This window comes from Bos indicus, chromosome 14, assembly GCF_029378745.1.
Source record: "Bos indicus isolate NIAB-ARS_2022 breed Sahiwal x Tharparkar chromosome 14, NIAB-ARS_B.indTharparkar_mat_pri_1.0, whole genome shotgun sequence".
Lineage (NCBI taxonomy): Eukaryota > Metazoa > Chordata > Mammalia > Artiodactyla > Bovidae > Bos > Bos indicus.
This window is the reverse complement of record NC_091773.1, coordinates 81,346,128-81,364,297: the sequence shown is the minus strand read 5'-3', so window position 1 is coordinate 81,364,297 and position 18,170 is coordinate 81,346,128. Positions and strand designations below refer to the sequence as shown.

The 18,170-nt window shown below is 42.4% G+C and overlaps 1 protein-coding gene across 10 annotated transcripts in view; it reads left to right on the top strand.

Annotated features, from left to right (window-relative positions):
• Positions 1-18,170, top strand: part of ENPP2 (ectonucleotide pyrophosphatase/phosphodiesterase 2) — a 136,832-nt gene that overhangs the window by 76,404 nt on the left and 42,258 nt on the right. For 7 of the 10 annotated variants that reach the window (XM_070802982.1, XM_070802978.1, XM_070802981.1 and 4 more), the window contains 6 exons: positions 1,133-1,188; positions 6,218-6,283; positions 7,668-7,740; positions 12,247-12,402; positions 14,609-14,717; positions 17,803-17,928. In XM_070802982.1, coding sequence (XP_070659083.1) covers positions 1,133-1,188; positions 6,218-6,283; positions 7,668-7,740; positions 12,247-12,402; positions 14,609-14,717; positions 17,803-17,928 — 586 coding nt within the window. The remainder of the gene's footprint in view (positions 1-1,132; positions 1,189-6,217; positions 6,284-7,667; positions 7,741-12,246; positions 12,403-14,608; positions 14,718-17,802; positions 17,929-18,170) is intronic. The other 3 variants (XM_070802984.1, XM_070802986.1, XM_070802985.1) reach the window with 1 other exon arrangement.

Below are 18,170 nucleotides of genomic sequence, written 5' to 3'. Positions count from 1 at the left end.
CATAAAATCCAAGTAGTGGTCACCACCGTCAGGTTCTTAACTGCCGTAACTTCTGTCCCCACAGCATGAGCTAGGAAGAATATATACATATATATATAGATACATATTATGTACACGTGTGTGGTAAGTCACTCAGTTGTGTCTCACTCTGCAACCCTATGGACTGTGGCCCACCAGGCTCCTCTGTCCATGGGATTCTCCAGGCAAGAACACTGGAGTGGGTTGCCATTCCCTCCTCTCCAGGGGATCTTCCTGATGCAGAGATCGAACCTGTGTTTCTATGTCCCCTGCATTGGCAGGCGGGTTCTTTACCATTTGCGCCACCTGGGAAGCCCATATACTTCGTCTATGTATATATATTTGCATATGTTTTATATCTATACTCTATCTATTTATCTACATATTTTTGGCCACGCTACGGGGTACGGGGGATCTTAGTTCCCAGACCAGGGATCAAACCCACACCCCCTGCTGTGGAATTGCAGTCTTTACCACCAGACCACCAGGGAAGTCCCTGAAAAGAATATTTTAGAAGACTTAACGACATGCTTGGGTCACCTAACTTATCCCAGGAACTCACTCCTAAAATTCCATTTACCAAAAAGCTAAGTAAAAGGTGCAAGCAGAAATCCAGAATAAAAAATAATCCTCCCCCCACCCCCGTTTCATTCACCTCTTTGAAAATAAAACAAGGCAAAGCTGGGTTCCGCAATCTGGGCATCTGTGTGCCAAATTGGGGTTCTCCTCTGTAGGCTTTCAACACTCAGGGAAACATACGGTCACTCGAGGTCCTTTGATGAGCAGAATTCTGCCATATAAGTGAAATGTTGAAAACAATGATCAGAAGGGACAGGTACAGAAGAGACTCGAGATGAAATAAGGGTTGTTGTTTTTTAAAGCCACTGTAATCATAGTAGAGCTTGAAAGCTTTTGCAGAGAATGTATTGAATAACATTTATGGAAAGAATAATTCTGACTTCCAGATGTGAAAAAAAAAAGTTGCAAATATTGGGAGATTTATGGTAGGGTATGAGTAAAGTTTAAAATGTCTGAGCTAATATACTTTAAAACCTTTTCCTTCTTTGACCAAAAGTCAAAACATGTTCTAAGCCTCTTATATTTTCCTCATTAGCTATGGATTACAGCCACGAAGCAAGGGGTGATCGCTGGGACATTCTTCTGGCCTGTGTAAGTTACCTCTATTTTGTCAATGTTTGTAAAATTACAGTTATGATTCAGTTTAAGAAACATTCATTCAATTTTATTTCGTTTAAATGTGAATGTTAGTGTAGACCAACTTATGAGTGTTTTCTGACTCAAGACAACCCTCCAGGTACTTTGCGGGGGATCCTCTCTCTCTCTCTTTTTCCCTCTCAATTCTCTTTCCCTCACCCGTCTCTCTTTTCCCCCATCTTTTCTTAACAGAATGGAAAGAGGATTTTTCTCTTCCACATCTAGTCATCCTTTAGATTCTTCTGTTCCTGTTTGTAGATTTTTGGTAACTTGGCACCTAGGGAATGTATATTTCTCAAACCATTTATTGCTGTGATTTGAGTTATCATTTTCTATAAATGTATTACAACATTCTATATTTATTTTGGTTCATAATTTTAAAGATCAAACGTGTTGTTGAACAGCTGATGTAGTAGTCCAGAGATTGGAAACTTCAGACAGGAGACCAAGAGGAAGTCTCTGTTTCCCCCTCATTTTCCTACTAAGCTCCAGGGTTTCCTTAATAAAAGAAAAGAAACTGCTTCTCTTCCCCACAGAGGTGATGGGGCCGATTAGTAATGTTCATGAAACAGTCTTAAGATGAAACTTACCTAATAAAAGTGTCAACATGTTGATTATGTTTGAGGTTCCTTAGTAAGAGAAGGAATCTGTTTCAACTTTCATGGGAATTTTGTTCCCACTGAGATGTTCTTTCCATCTTGTTTTTTTTTTAAACCACCTAAAGCTGTTTCCATATTTGCCTCTTATGCCGTAACAAAAATCTGACTATTCTGTAATAGTAGAGTGCTGAGAGCAATCACAGGTTCAGATTAATCCAGAATGGTACCGTCTATATTCTCAAAATTCAGGAAGAAAGGTAGCTTTTTCAGATTTGAAGAGCTAAATTGAAATTGGGTTTGGTGATTTGAAGCTAAGACAGAGAGTATCTCTTAAAAGTCTCCCCCTCTCCACGCCCCCCCCCCCCACCCCCCCCCCCCCCGCCCCGCTCCTTTTAAAAAGAGATCTTCTTGGCTGAGAAAATGTGCATGTTAGAAGTGACATGTTGATTTATCAGCTTAATCTTATGCATAACATTTTTTAACCCTTGGCAGTCATTGATGCTTATAGAAGTGATTTCTTCTTCTCCAGAACATATTTGGCTGGCAGAATGGAGAGGCACCAACAGTAGAATTAATACTTAGTCCTCACCCTTACCCCCCAAAACTGCTGCAGAGCTTCATTGAAAAGGCTTAGTGTTCTGGTTCTCGATGGTAATTTTCTCCACCCATTTCAAGCCTTATAAGAAGGTAGCTTTTGTGTGCTCCAAAGACGCCTGTAGTTCTGCTTTGCTTCTCAGACTGTTCTTCTTTTATCTCTATCTTGGAAGTGACTTGGCTTCATTTTCTTTCTTTTAAAAAAAAAATGTCTTTAGAACTTAAAAAAAATGGTCACACTTCCAGGTATTTATTGGAATATATGTCAAGGAAATCTACACATCATCCATACTGAAAATTTTTAAATTTAGGCAGATTCAAACGATAGCCTTAGACCTTTGACAGTCATCTTTCTAACCTGGTTCCATCCTGCAGCCTAGAATTAGCCTTGCTTTTCAAGTGATAGTATTTCATTTCAGAATCATGCTCAGCTGTGTCTCCATTATGTTCTTTTCTGTCGACTCATGCTCAGAGCAGTAGTTCCCCTTGTGTATGGGTCTCAGATTGATTCCAGTCCCAGCTCTGCTGTGCAGTAGGTTGCTGACCCTGGACAAGGGTTGTAATCTCTTGACAAACCAATGTCTTCATCTGTAAATGGGAATGGTAGAGTCTTTACCCTGGGGCATCATGAAGACAGAATGAATTAACAAATGGTACTTGTTTTCTTATGCACATTATCTCTTTCAACAATGACCAGACAATGGCTATCTATATATGACCTAAGGTAATTTGTTCCCCTTTAGCACTAAATTCCTCATCTAGTTCATCTTCCTTTTTTTTTTTTTTCCTATTTCCTTTTCTTCTTCTAACATGTCTAATGTTCTTAGTCTCATGAGAAATTCTGTATCAACCAGAAATGGTGAAGACAACTGCATGAATCCCTTTCTGTTTGGAGTACCTGCTTCCTTTGTCAGATCTGTTTGTACTGTGTCTGCATCAGATTTTAAACGTTCATGGCTCGGGGCCATGTCTTTTCTAGTCTCTGAGGCTTTTTCATAAATGCAGTCTTAGATCTACAGGGAAACTTGGAGACCACTCTGTGTGACTCCCCATGTCTGTGATCAGAACGCCGAGGCTTAGAGAGGTGAAGTGTTGTGCCCAGGGTCATGGTTTCAGCGGATACGCAGAGCCCCACATGCTCATCTCACGTCTTACCACGGGCATGCCTTTGCCCAGAAAAGGATGATCACCTGCTTATCTCTCCAGGCAGAGAATGGTAACTCTTCCGTATTGGTTTTTTTTTCGGTAGGGGTATCTTGTATCTTTATTTATATTCACACAAATGCCTTGAATGTAATATGCTTTTAACAGATATTTCATGAGTGAGTGTATCGTTTCTGTGGGCCTGTGAATCCAGAGCTTCTCTGGTGGTCCAGATGGTAAGGAATCTGCCTGCAATGCAGGAGACCTGGGTTCAATGCCTGGGTTGGGAAGATCCCCTGGAGAAGGAAATGGCACCCCACTCCAGTATTCTTGCCTGGAGAATCCTATGGACAGAGGAGCCTGGCGGGCTGCAGTCCATGGGGTTGCAAAGAGTTGGACACGGCTGAGCAGCTGACACACACACACATGAATCCAGTCTATAACGATAGAAGCTCACGTTTTTTACTGTGCCAGACACGATTCTAAGTGCTTTACATTGGTTATCTCTTTTAATCCTTACAACCACCTTGTAAGATAGCTCATTTTAGAGAGCAACAAAAGGTTAAGTAACTTGCCAAAGTCACATCACCCATGTAAACCTCAGAGCTGATGTTTTTTCCCCTACTTGTCAAGTACCCCATCCAGAGAAGGCGTTTAAAGGGTGAGCATTCTGAGCTTGAAGCAAATTCTGTTAATCTGTATTTTTCCATTAGCATCAAGTGGGTCCATCAGAATCCATCTTTGTGACCTAACGCCAGTTCCGTAAAATAAAGCAGCTGGTACGAGGCAGTGGAGTAAGGCCCAGCGGAAAGACTGCGACACTCGCTTTTCTTTTAAGTTAGGAAAGAATTCAAAGTATGCAATTATTTTGTTCAGATACAGGGGATTTCTAAGGCTGAGGAATTAAATCCCTCAGGCGATTAGCCTGGCTTGGCTCTGCCTACTTCTGTTCAATTGTAGGATGTAATAAACACGATCACGCTTCTTCAGCAGCATTGGGATCTGTGTAAATGAGAACTTGTTTTATGGTGAACATGATTTTGTTGGGCTGGTAGGATAGTTCTGGACCGAGAAGCGGTTAGAGAGAGGAATGGCAGGCAGGCCCAGCGTCCCTCCGGCAAGGGTGGTGGTGGGGGGTCGGGGGGCAGACTCTGGGGGAGGCTGTTGAGTGGAGCTGCCAACGTAGCGGCCTGCCATGACTCCGAAGGGCTGTCTTTCCCCCGGCTAGCCCATGCTCGCGTCTACCAAAACTGAAAGCTGAAATGGCTCACCTAGTATCCCATAATACATTTTTAATAGTTAATTTTTTAGAGCAGTTTTAAGATCACAGTGAAACTGAACAGTGGGAGCAAAGATTTCCCGTATATTGGCTTGGCCCAAAAGTTCATTCGGGTTTTTCCAGAACATCTCATGGGAAAACCTGAGCAATTTTTTTGTCCAACCCAGTACCTCCATCCGCATCCCCACACTGGCACAGCCTCCCATGGTATCAACCTCCCCCAGCAGAGTGGAACCCTGGTTACAAATGATGAACCTCCACTGATACATCACTGTCACCCAGAGACCGCAGTTTATGTTAAGCTTCACTCTTGGCCACAGTCATTTCTACTATCCGCAGTTAGACTTGGGCTTCAGTTTAAATTTATTGTGAACATGCTCCAATGCCTCCAATCTTGGATGAGGGAGCAGAAAAGTATGTTATGCTTCTTGTTAGGAAAAGAATAAGCAAATTTCCCCATAAAGACATCACTCAGCTTGTGAGCATCTTAATGTAACTAAGTCATGATACAGTCCTATCATGCTAGCCGAGAGCTCTTGAAACGAGGGCCAGACTGAGGGTAATTATATTTCAACAGAGGAATGAGACTTAAACACAAAAGTCATTGTGGATGAAGATTATACCCTTTTTGTCAGTCTCATAATTATATGTGCCTATTCTTGATAGATTTTTTATAGAGCTAGAGGAGAATTTCCCAAATAACCTTTCCTAACCCCTTATTTTATAGATGAGGAACTTAAAGTTTCAGATTCAACAGTGTTTCTTAAGTCATATAGCTATTTCGAGAGAGCATGGTGACTAATCTCGATCGTTAATGAAAAGAAGGACATTTGTCAGCACTTAGTATTTGCTGAGCTCTGTGCATGCCTTCTGCCTGTCTTGCCTCATTTCATCCTCACAACCAGGCTATGCAGTGTGCCTAACTATCATCTTTATTTTACTAATGAGTAAACTGAGAGGTCAAAGAAGTCTAGAGGTCAAGAGAGGTCATACTAGCGGAAGGCAGGCTGAGGATGTAAGTCCTGGTCCTTGGTGGCCACAGCTAACGGCTTTACCCACTAAGTGGCAAGGGTTCTGAGTCTAGGGTCCTTTTGGTCTGCAGCCAAGCCTCTCTGAGCAAGAGTTCGACTTGACTGTGAATCAGAGTTTCCAGTCTTGTCTTCTGTGGCCGAGGCTGAGCAACATGACCTGTGGCAAATAGAAATGGACATTTAAACACTAATTGGAAAAGGGATCTTTTACTTCAGTGAAGTGAAAACAGATGGCGGTAAGTAGAGAGCTTTTGGCCTGGGTGCAAGGGCAGGCGCTCGGCAGGCTGCAGTTGGTGGCAATGCCTCCTAACCTCATGCTTACTGGTTGCCGCCCACAGGGTGATCCCCCACGAGCGGAGAATACTGACCATCCTGCAGTGGCTGACCCTGCCGGACCACGAAAGGTCTGTCCCCTCCCTGGCTCCCCCCTTCTTGCTTGAGTGTGTTTCTGTCTCGGGGCGGAACTGGGTGAGTAGCTCGATGGACTGTGCAGTTGGAGCACAGCCGAGGTTTGCTGTTGTTACTGGTTTTCCTGTTCTGAGCCTTAAACAACCTCCCTAAGAGGGATTTAGGGCACAATGGACGTGGGTTATCGAGGACCGTTTAATTATATGAATTACTCCAGCTGTTAATCCTGGTCACCACAGCAGAGCTCGAGGGAGTTCTTGGCTTTGGTAAATAAACCAGCAGCATCCCAAGAATTGGGAAGCATGAAGACTGACTTTTGAAAAGGTTTTATTTTATCGAAGTGTAGTTGATTTACCATGTATTAGTTTTTACTGTCAGAGAAGGCAATGGCACCCCACTCCAGTACTCTTGCCTGGCAAATCCCACGGACGGAGGAGCCTGGTGGGCTGCAGTCCATGGGGTTGCTAAGAGTCGGACATGACTGAGCGACTTCACTTTCACTTTTCACTTTCATGCATTGGAGAAGGAAATGGCAACCCACTCCAGTATTCTTGCCTGGAGAATCCCAGGGACAGGGGAGCCTGGCGGGCTGCAGTCCATGGGGTCGCACAGAGTTGGACACGACTGAGCGACTTCCCTTTCACTTTTCACTTTGATGCACTGGAGAAGGAAATGGCAACCCACTCCAGTGTTCTTGCCTGGAGAATCCCAGGCACGGGGGAGCCTGGTGGGCTGCGGTCTATGGGGTCACACAGAGTCGGACACGACTGAAGCGACTTAGCAGCAGCAGCAGCAGTTTTTACTGTGCACAGTGGCTCGCATGTGTGTCACACACACACACACACACACACACTCCTTTTCATGTTCATCTCCATTATGTTGATCACAGCACGTTGGCTGTAGTTCCCTGAGCTGTGTATAAACAATCCTGTGTAAGCAGTAAGGACTGCTCATCCATTCAGTAGATAATAGCTTGCATCCGCTAATCCCAAACTCCCAATCCAGAAGACTGATTATTTTCACGAATGGAGTTGTTCTTTCAGGCTGCAGATTGCATGGCCCCGTGAACTCTCACTGGGTTCTATTATCTTAGGGATCAAAGACCTAAGTTTGCATTCAGATTTTCCTTGTGAGTTTTTATTCCTGAAGGTGGTAACCAGGTAGTTACCACAGTGGGGGCGGTGTAGAGGGTGGTAGGTGTGGAAATAATAGAAAACAACAGAAAAACAAACAGTAAAAAGACTTTTTCCTTGGTAAGACTAACGGCGGTTGGGTGATTCACTTGATTTGCAAGGTTGTTTTGGTAATGTATAGGGATATGTGACATTCTTTATTGTGTGTGGTTTGGGGGAGATTCTGAACCTTCCAATTTTCCCGTAGGCCTTCAGTCTATGCCTTCTATTCCGAACAACCTGATTTCTCTGGACACAAGTATGGCCCCTTTGGCCCTGAGGTTAGTAGCTTATCTTCTGCCTGAGAGCCTGTGTCCCTGGGCCACCTCGCCCACTGACCTGATTTCAGGATTTGCACAAAGTCCCTTGGCGTGTTGGTGTGTGTACGGCGGATACAGAGTCAAGGAACTACAAGGGTGAAAACATTTACAAGAGTCTCAAACATGCCTGTTTCTCTTACAGGAACTTCATTTCAGATTGATTTGGTACGCAAGCATATCCTAAACTTGGTGTTCATAGGAGGGCATTCCTGCCTTCCAGTTGGTGTTCATATATTCCAGCCACTTGGTGCTCATAGGTTCCAGTCCTGCAGGCATCAGTCAGAAGACGAAGGACCGCAAAGGGCTGGCCTTTGCTGTCACCAGGATAGGAGTGGAAAAGAATCTAGAGATGAAACCTACAAAACAAGGCCGTGCAACTGAATTCAACTCCCTTAGCAAGGTTGTGCGGTTCCGAGAGGATAGGTCAGCTCAGTGGCCTTTGCAGGTACAGGTAACCAGGAAAACACATTAGCACTGGACACGTTTTTATTTGGTAACCTTGGCAGAGGTACATACCTGTGAGAGCATCACAAGGATCAAGACTGTGGACGCATCCCTCACCCCCTAAGGGAAGCAAACTCTTAATTGAGACAAAACACTATTGAATGAATCTGTTTAGCAAAGCAGTGTGACACTCTGATAGCAAACACTCAGGAATCTTAGTAGAGCAGCTGGTTTGTAAGGTAGTATCCAGTAGAACTTCAGATTCAGGAGGTGGGAAAGGCATGTTGAGATTTTATTATGTTGTTCTTTTATCAAGTGATGGAAATTTTCCCAGTGCTCTAGCATAGATCATTTTAAAATATGATGGGATTTGGGAACCTAAATCTTTTAATATTTTAAATGTTTTCTACCACTCTTTCTTCCTGGGCTGGTGAGGTCTACATCAACATAATAAAACTTGATTTTAGATGAGAAATTATTTCACAAGCTCTTCAATGGTGGAAAATACCTCCTGTTCTCAGATAGCCAATGGCAGCACTGTTGGCTATAATTAAGTTTCCCGTGTTCAGCATAAGAATGACTAAGGAAATACAGATAAGTGTGTCTTGGCTTTACGTATTTTTGATCCAAATGCAGGATGTTTAAACAAAGGCAGTAAATACTGAGAACCATAAATACTTCTGGATACTTTAACATCAGTTCAGTGGTGGTTTCTTTAAGCACTGGAAGCTAGCAGCTATGTGAAACGTTCTTAGTTTGCCTTAAATCACTGAAGTCGTGTAAGTCCGATGCTCTTTTTCCTACTCCTTTGATGTTTAACCACTGTGCATGATTATGAAACACAAATGATACAGTGAGATAAACATCTGCATACATGAAACACAGAACTTATTCTTGCCAGAGCAAGCATGGCCGTTTTATCTTTAGGATGATTTTCCTTGAGATTAAAGTGAACAAAAGGAGCCGCATTTTATTAAGATGTTAAAAAAAATTAAAACCCAAGCCCTAAGCAGTTCCATGTGCCCTGTTTAAAGGTTCACTTTTGCTTGGATAATAGTATCCCTAAAAGACCCTGTAACAGAGGCAAACAGAGATGGGTGTAGCCATTCTTCAAAAGGCAAGAGGCTGGTACTTTAGGAGGCCTGCTCCAGTTGCCTGGCTGGTAAGTGAACTTGGAAATGGAACTTCTGACTCCCAGACCAGAAAACCATTAAACTTTCCTGTAGCACAGGAGATAAGCAAAGCGATCCATTAACAGCCGTGTTCAAACCACACAGAACATTTTCTTTATGTCAAAAGGTAGCTTTTTACAACACAGAGAAGGTATAATTCTTATAATTTTCATTTCCTTAAAACTTATAAGGCTTGGCAGTGAATGTTCTTTATCCACAGACATCTCTGGATTTCTCATATACATAGTTAAGTTATAATTACTTACTTGAAAGTGTGTGTGTGTTGATCGAGAAATGAATTAAAAGCTTTTTAAGTACCAAAAGGTGATAAACCATAATACAGGATGCTTTAATTGGCTGTAATGATGGTTCTAGGTTCAGGATTCTCATAAACATATAAATCTTTTTTTCCTCATTATTTCTGAACTGAGTTAGAAGGATTCTTGCTATATTCTTTTTAGTATTAATGCTTCTTATAACCGGGATATTCCCATATATCCACTGGGTAAAGCATTTATGATGAGATGTTGGAATGTACCTTCTGTTACGGTAACCTGAGAACTTGATCATTTTCTTCCCTTAAGAGGAAAAGGGTATTTTCAGATTTCAACTAATTCTCATTTGGTTCTAGAAATCTTATTTTTTACTGAAAGAAACACAAAACAGTTTATACTCTTTAAACATGAAAGCAAAGCCAGAAAACCCTCTTTTATGTGTGTGTGGTAGACAAAATTGGTTTATCTGCCGAGTAATCCATATCTCTCGCTTGTCTTAATAGAGCATTGCAAAGACTATACTAGCTGAGAGATTATTGCTGAAATCAGTAGCCTGCTGTCTTTTACGTCTACTGAGAATATACCTTGCATCTGAAATTCAGTCACACTGACTCAACCTGGCAGCGTGCTGTGTGCTGCAGTACAGCAGACACGGTGCTTTCTGCGCCTAATATCTGAGTGTACCTTTTTCCAGGATGATTCGAGAGGTTATTAAATGAGGTGACCACACGTGGGGCTTGTAGCTCCAAGCAGTGACATATCGCTCCTGGTTTCATAGTGTAATGGTGAATGTTCTGAAAACATGCTTGCTTTTGGTTTTTGGCGCAACCTTTTCCTCTTTGACCTTCTGTGCTTCTCTCCGTGACTCTTGGTTCGGCTGCTCTTCAGGCCCGGAGGCAGAGCTTTGGCTGGCTAGTTACTACCTTCAGACGGCAAAGTATCCTTCTGAAAAGCAGGGAAATGTGCCCCCTCTCCTTCCCATCCTTTTAATAACCTCAGGCTCAATCTTCTAAAGTCAGACTAAGGTATGGCTGGTCAGTGAAAACTTAGCTTCCGTCTACCGCTAACATTCGAAGGAGATACGTGCCGTATAATCCCTGGATGGAAACTCATTTTGACTAAATCCCCTGCTGCTCCTCTAACCCCCTGCAGCCGGAAGGGCTCGTTTCTGGAGTCTTTGGAATGTTGAGGTCTCTTGCAAATGGCCGAGGGTCTGATGGGCAGACTTGAGCGCTAGCTGAATGTGTTTGGTGACCATGACATGGTAAACTCTCTTTTTTCCTTTTGCTTCTCATCTCATGGGGACTTGGCTAAACTGGAAGCATTTAAAAACAAACCAGCAAACCAAACCGGAGTCTGGGGAGGTGCTGTGTCTGCCCATCCTCTGCAGGAGAGAGAGGATGGGACGGCAGTGTCTCTGCAGTGCTTGCTCTGCACACAGTGACGCCGCATGGCACCCGCGCCCGGGGGCACACTAACATCGCTCCTCCTTTGCCCCTTCTTGCATCCGAATGATTCTCAGAACAGTCCCCCCGAGAGAAATCAGCTAGGTAGGTGGCAGGCCTTGCTGCTTTAATTCACCTTTGCACCATCCACAAATCAGGGGCTTGTTTTTCTCCAGTATTTGGAAGTCCCAAAAGGTTATCTTCTTTCCTCAGTTTATGTATCAGCCTTTAACGCCCAAGAGATTTTCAAAACAAGATGCGTAGTACAGTCGCTACCTTCCAGACCACCACCAAGAGGGGAATTTCTAACAGAAAGAGGATAAGTAGACTCTTTCTTGATATAGATATACTAAGACGAAGAGATCTTGATGACTTTTTGCATTTTATCTAATTTTATGAGATAATTTTTTTTAAATGACAGTTCTATTTATGATTATTTCTTGGCTTGGAGTACCTCTCTACGAGAAACGTAAATTATCAGTGGGAAACTCTCTGCTGATTTGTGGAAATATCAGTATATTCATGACCAAGGAGGACTGTTTGGTATTTATGTTTCATTTCATCCTTGGTTTAAATTTTTTTTTCCTGATCCTTTCCAAGGACGGTGACAGTTGCATGGATATATTTGGTGGTCTGAACAGATACCTGTCCGAATCTGAATTGAAACTACCTCCATGAATCCCTCTGCACCTTGAAATGACTGAGTGATTAGTATTTATTTTTCAGCGAGTACTTTATAAATGGAGAGTTTTTCATAACCAAGGACCAGCCTCTCCATGACGCAGGAGCTGTGGAATACAGAACTCTGTGTCACCTTCAGGGGTATCCACAAGTAGGCTCCTCAGCCAAAAGAGATCCACACGACCAGATCCTCTTAAATTATATTCTTGTTCTCAGTGAAGAAGCTATGCCAGCAGCATCGAGTTCAATTTAGGAGGCTTCTCTCTGTAGAGTTCCCCAAATCGTCCCTCATACCGATTTCTTTTTTAATCACTTCAGAAGGAGTCTTAGTTTGCTTTTTGTTTTTTAACTAAGACTTCACTAACCCTAGATGGCAAAGTGTGAGCTTTATTATCTGACCCAGAGGGACAGACGGCTTCTGAGTCCACACATCTCTATCCGCCAGTACAGGAGAGTAGTTATGGTTCACCTTTTACTCCGGCTAAGAGACCTAAGAGGAAGGTTACCCCTAAGAGGAGACAGGAAAGACCAGTTACTCCTCCAAAGAAAAGAAGAAGAAAAGTACATAGGATGGATCATTATGCCGCGGAAGCTCGTCAGGACAAAGTAAGTTTATCCATTGTTCCAAAGCTTTGTGGCGGGCAGCCCTGGAGGTTCCCTTCAGTGCCTTGGTTTGAAAATCAGCTGAATGCATTTCAGAAAACATTTGGTGCGTCATCCTTGGCTTTGAGTCCAGAAGAGTCTAGTACTTCAGAGGTTATCACTCATGTGAAGCGTTCTTGAACTCTCAGCCAAAAACAGACACCCTTCTATTTTCTTTAGAGTTAGTTGCCCCCAAACTAGTATGAACATTTGGCTTAAACGAGTGTTAAGAGAGCTGTTGGTTTTGCTTGCACTTTTCCACAGAATTTGTCACAGTTGTTTGTAACCTTGGTTCTTGAGAACAACCCATCAAGGTAGTTGGGGAAATCCTCAAAGACAGTGTAGATTAGAACTCAATAGAGTACTGGATTAAGTTAGCGGCCTGTTCCGAGTTCAGAGGCAGTCTTAGGTGACAGACGGAAGGAGGTGAAGCAGGAGAGAGGAGACAGTGGGTGGGTAGAGGCGGGCGCATCTCCTTGTAGAGATGTGGGCCGTGTGTTCTCTCTGCGTTACCTTCACAACAGCCTCTAGGTGTTACTTTTCCAGACACCTTCAGATCCCGCCAAGGCACTATCTTATTTATTGTTTGAACTGATCACTGAGAAGCAGGTTCTGGGTTTTAGCCTGAGTCATCTTGTTGACCAAAGAAAATTAATCTGTTGCCAGGGGTTGATAGAGGTTGTGCATTTGGTATTTCTTTGTTTAAGTGAAGGTCTTAGAGAAGAGCATGGTTTCCTCAGAAGCAAACGCCACTGTCTACCCTCCATTAGTCAGATTATGCTGCATACATCGCTCTGAAACTTTCACTTGTGACTTACTCCTTGGGACAGAATTTGAAATACTGACTTCTGTCATAAAGGAAAACAAATTTACACCTTGACTTTACTGATGACATGATATGAGGAAAGATCTTGAGTCCTCTGAGAAGATGCCAATGGAAGATAATATTATGTGTCTGAGGAAAGATGATATGCGGATCCCTTCTGTTCTTGTCGGAGACATCTTGAGTGGATGTGTGTGAACGTAGCTCAGTTGTTGGAGTCAGCTAAAGTACTGTCAGGGGTTTGGCTGATGGGGTGTTTCTTGAAAATCTTTCTATTGCCCAGAGCTGTGAGGGACATCCCCAGTACCTCTAATACGTGGGGGCATTCATGCTATGGGGCTTCCTTAGTGGCTGAGACAGTAAAGACTCTGCCTGCAATGCAGGAAACCAGGGTTCAATCCCTGGGTCAGGAGGATCCCTTGGAGAAGGGAATGGCAACCCACTCCAGTATTCTTGCCTGGGAAATCCCATGGACAGAGGAGCCTGGCGGGCTACAGTCCTCAGGGTGGCACAGAGTCGGACACGACTGAGCGACTAACTGTTTCACTTTCATGCTGTCAGAAACTTCCATTTGAAGCAAGAGCATGAGAGACGAGTTATGATTCTTACGCTTTGGAAATGTTCTTTGGAGAACTGAGTTTTCATTTTTCATTAGGCTCAATAAGAAAATTTCTAGAATAAGGTCAGTGATTCACTTCTGTTTAAGTTTGAACTCTTGTAGATTTGTATTTTACTCGTAATCAGCCTGAAAGGGACTAAATTGAGAAGGAGTAGCTTGTTTCCTGAGAGAGGCCCTTCTCTTGAGAATCTGTTGTCAGAAATTGACAGTTAAGTTTTTTTTGGAACACTAGATGGGTCTCATCGTGTTAATGATGCTCTAGTTCGGCATCGTTAGTGAAAGGTTACCATTTAACCTCAGAGCTGCTTTTGATTCCCTTGGCCTCCATCTTCTTTCCATGGTTCAAAGCCTAAGTGATTTCACTCAGGGGTCAAGAAGCTTAAATTGTCCATCTGATTTTCTGCTCACTCTCAAAAATTCTTGGATGTAAAGAACATCATTATATTTTAGAAAGGCCATTTTATTTCTAAAAAGAGAATTGCCCTTAATATTTAAATTTTTGTATCAAAGAATCTTGAAAGGGATTGGATGAGGAGAGGTTTAACTTTCCTTAAAGAGAACAACTACAAGTGCTTAGACCAGGTTTCCATTTAGAATGACAGGAAAATCTCCCTAGACAAAGCTCTGCCTCTGGGCCTGAAGTTTCCTTTCCAGCATGTTTAGAAGATCTTTGAGATACTGAAAGGGAAAAAAAAAACCTTCAGGGACTAATTTGCTCCTTTTTCCAGATGACGAATCCTCTGAGGGACATTGACAAAACCGTGGGGCAGTTAATGGATGGATTGAAGCAACTGAAGCTGCACCGCTGCGTGAATGTCATCTTCGTTGGAGACCATGGTGAAACTTTCTTTCTTTATCTAAATAGATAACATTTCTGATGGTGTCGGGGAATCCCAGAAATCCCAGGTTGTATTCCACTTCTTCCTTCCCCCTTTCTTTAGGATGGGGAAAGAAATTGGACCGTGACTCAAAACTATGAGATGACCTGAGATAACCCTTGTGTTCATGTCAATCAAAACCAGGGACTTCCTGTCCTTTCTTCCAAAATCTGTCTCTTATTAAAAAGTTGCAAGGCATTCCCTGGTGGTCCAGTGGTTAGGACTTGGTGTTTTCACTGCTGGGCCCAGGCTCACTCAATCCCTGGTCAAGGAGCTAAATCTCATAAGTCTCGCAGTGCAAAAAAAAAAAGAGTTGCAGACAGTTCACTTGTGATGGTAAGAGTTTTCTCTATGAATATGACATATCATTGCCAGTCACACCCTAAAAGGAGCTCACATGATTCACATGGCTAAAAAATCTAAACATGATGAAAAGGTAGAGACATAGGCTTCTGCTATAGAAGTGGCATATAAGGGAAATTATTTCCCTGCATTCACTGAGTGAATTCTAGACCCAAGCCAGAAGACCCTGTTTCAGCAGAGATGACTGTTAAAGAGAGGAAGAAACGGTTTAGGAAGCAGTTTTCTAAATCACTGTATAAAGGAGAAAAATTCATGGATCAAGAGCATCATAAACATTGTATGTTGATAGAGCTGGGGGAGGGATGCATCATAGAGCATTCTTCACAGGTTTGCAGGCTGAGTTCCAAGAATGCCTCCTGCATTCCAGAACTAGCAATTTGAGACCGTGACTCTGGAAAATGGGCTGCTCCCTTCCAGGAGGGTTTAGAAGAAGAAAATTGGTTGAGCCGGTGGTTCTGTTAAGATTGGGCAAATAAATCTCCCGAAACTGCTACTCTGGGCCTGAAGTTTTCTTTACAGAATGTTCTAGAAGATCTATGAGAATTAAAAAAAAAAAGGAGCCCTGGGATTAATTTGCTCTTCTGCAGGGACTAAACATGACTGTCTGCAGAACCATGCCCCAAGAGTTTGACTTGGTGGAGAGCTGCAGAGAGGATAGAGAATTTGGAGCCTGTGACACAGTTGATTCAACTTAACTCAGAGGTGTCGAGGACATTTGGTCACATGGTGGAGCCAGATGTCTAAGAAGTAGATGGCTTCCAGTGAGTCACCACTGGAGCCTTGTAAAAGTCTTGGCTAGATAAAATTCGTGTCTTGCTGGTGGGAAGCCTTCTGAAATGGCTTAGCTTCTCTTTCTAAGAAGGTAACATTGTCTGGCGTTTCAGAGTCCGAGCTTTGGAGTGAGAATGGGTTGCGTTGGAGTTCAGATTACACTGTACCACTTAAAACGCTCTCCAGCCTCCTCATCTGTAGGAGGCTATTCTACAGCCTCCTCATCTGTAGAATAAGAACATCGACCCCACATCCAGAGTTAGCCTGGAGGGTGGAGGGTGATGATGCTTGAGAAGCACGTTGAAAGCAAGAGAGATGCTTCACCACTGGGGTGGCTGAAGTGACTTAGAAAGGGAGCAAATGGAAGATTGTTCTAGTCTTCCGTTCATATATACTTAGAGACTTGCCCTTCCTGGATGAACATTATTGTTTAGTCGACATTATACGTGAGTGCCTGCTCAGTGGCTCAGTCGTGTCCAACTCGTCCAACTCTTTGGGACTCTATGGACTGTAGCCCACCAGGCTCCTCTCTCCATGGAATTTTCCAGGTGAGAATACTGGAGTCAGTTGCCATTGCCTTCTCCAGGGGATCTTCCCGATCCGGGGATTGAACCTGTCTTTTGCGTTGATAGGCAGATTCTTTACCATTGAGCCACCTGGGAAGTCCTTAGTAGACATTGTACTAGAGCATATAGCTGTTTATTGTTTGAATTTTTCTTCCAGAGATTTTAAATGTTAAAAGGCAAATCTATAGGCCTTGTGCTATGTTGGGATATATTTTTCTATCTATATTTTAAAGCAGTCTGGGGTATTTTTAATTTTTTTTTTCCATAAGGATTGTATACATAGATTTTTCTTTGAAGATCATGGTTACTTCCTTCCAGTTTGTATTAAAAAAAGGAAGGGGTCTGAATCTGGGATCCCAGAGGCAATAATTTAAATTTTACTAGATCAGGACCACTCTATATTTATTTATTCCAGAACCTTAAGGTATCCTTTAAAAAAATCATTTATGTTCCCCCTCTTAAAGAATATTCAGATAGTGGATTGTACAAAGCAATATATTAAACCTTTCTAGCTTCATCTCATCTCGTAAATTCTGAAATGACGATAAAGTTCTCTTCCAGCCTCCGTGATTTGTCATTCTAAAATTTGAGTTTCTTTTTATTTATTTATTTTTTATCATTGATCAAGGCATTTTTTTCTGATGAGAGGCAGGTAGCAAATCATTGGTGGGCAGATAGTATTTGTTGATTTAAGAAACTCACCACCTAGACCCTTTTTGTGTTCTCGTTGCTGGCTTCAGCTGAACTGGTTGCACTGTCTACGCGTTATTTTGTTTTTCAGTTTGGGTGGTCGCTGGGATTGACCTTCTTCTTTCTCTCTCTTGTTTCCAGTATTGTTTATTCAGTAACATCCAAGGCCACCAGTGAAGGCAGAATGAGGATTATGTACTCAAGTCGGGAGCTGTATTAGAGAGAGAAGAGAGTTGGAAAATGAGATTTTTGTAAAAGAGACACAGGACTATACATTCCAGTGATTTGCATCACTCCCAGCTAGAAAGAGTTTAAAGCGATTTGGGATTTTTTAATGAATATATCTTCTTCGTAATGATCTTTTTTTTTTTAAAGACCGTGGTTGCTTCCTTTATCTGGTTGTTCTTGCTGAGTGACTTAAAATGGTAACTGAGACGATGCGTTTTCAGCCTTCTGGTGCTGCAAGATGATACTACTCAATCAAAGTCTGGTGAAAAGATTATATAAAGAAGCACTAAAAAATCCAAAGTCAAGTTAAGAAATCTCAAGAGAGGGATCCTCACATTCACTTGTGCCTGAATATTATCTTTAGTGTCTGTGTTGAGATTTTAATTTTAAAATTGCCTGAAAATACTTTTTCCCCCTTTCCCATAGGAATGGAAGATGTCACATGTGATAGAACAGAATTCTTGAGCAATTACCTGACTAATGTGGATGATATTATTTTAGTGCCAGGAACTCTAGGAAGAATTCGACCCAAATTCAACAATCATGCTAAATGTAAGTTGACTCTTAAAACACTAAGTTTTTAAAATGGTAACATAGTGGCCTGAGAAGGGGCTTGTTCTCTGAAGCTGGACTATTTGGGGCAAAGCCTGGCTTTGCTATTTCTTAGCCGAGTGAACTTGAATAAGTCACTGAAACTCTAAACCTCAGTTCTTTTGTTTTTTAATCTGAGGGGGAAAAAAAGTGGTGATAACAAACGACTAGCTCATTGGGCTGTTGTGAAAATAGACCTATGG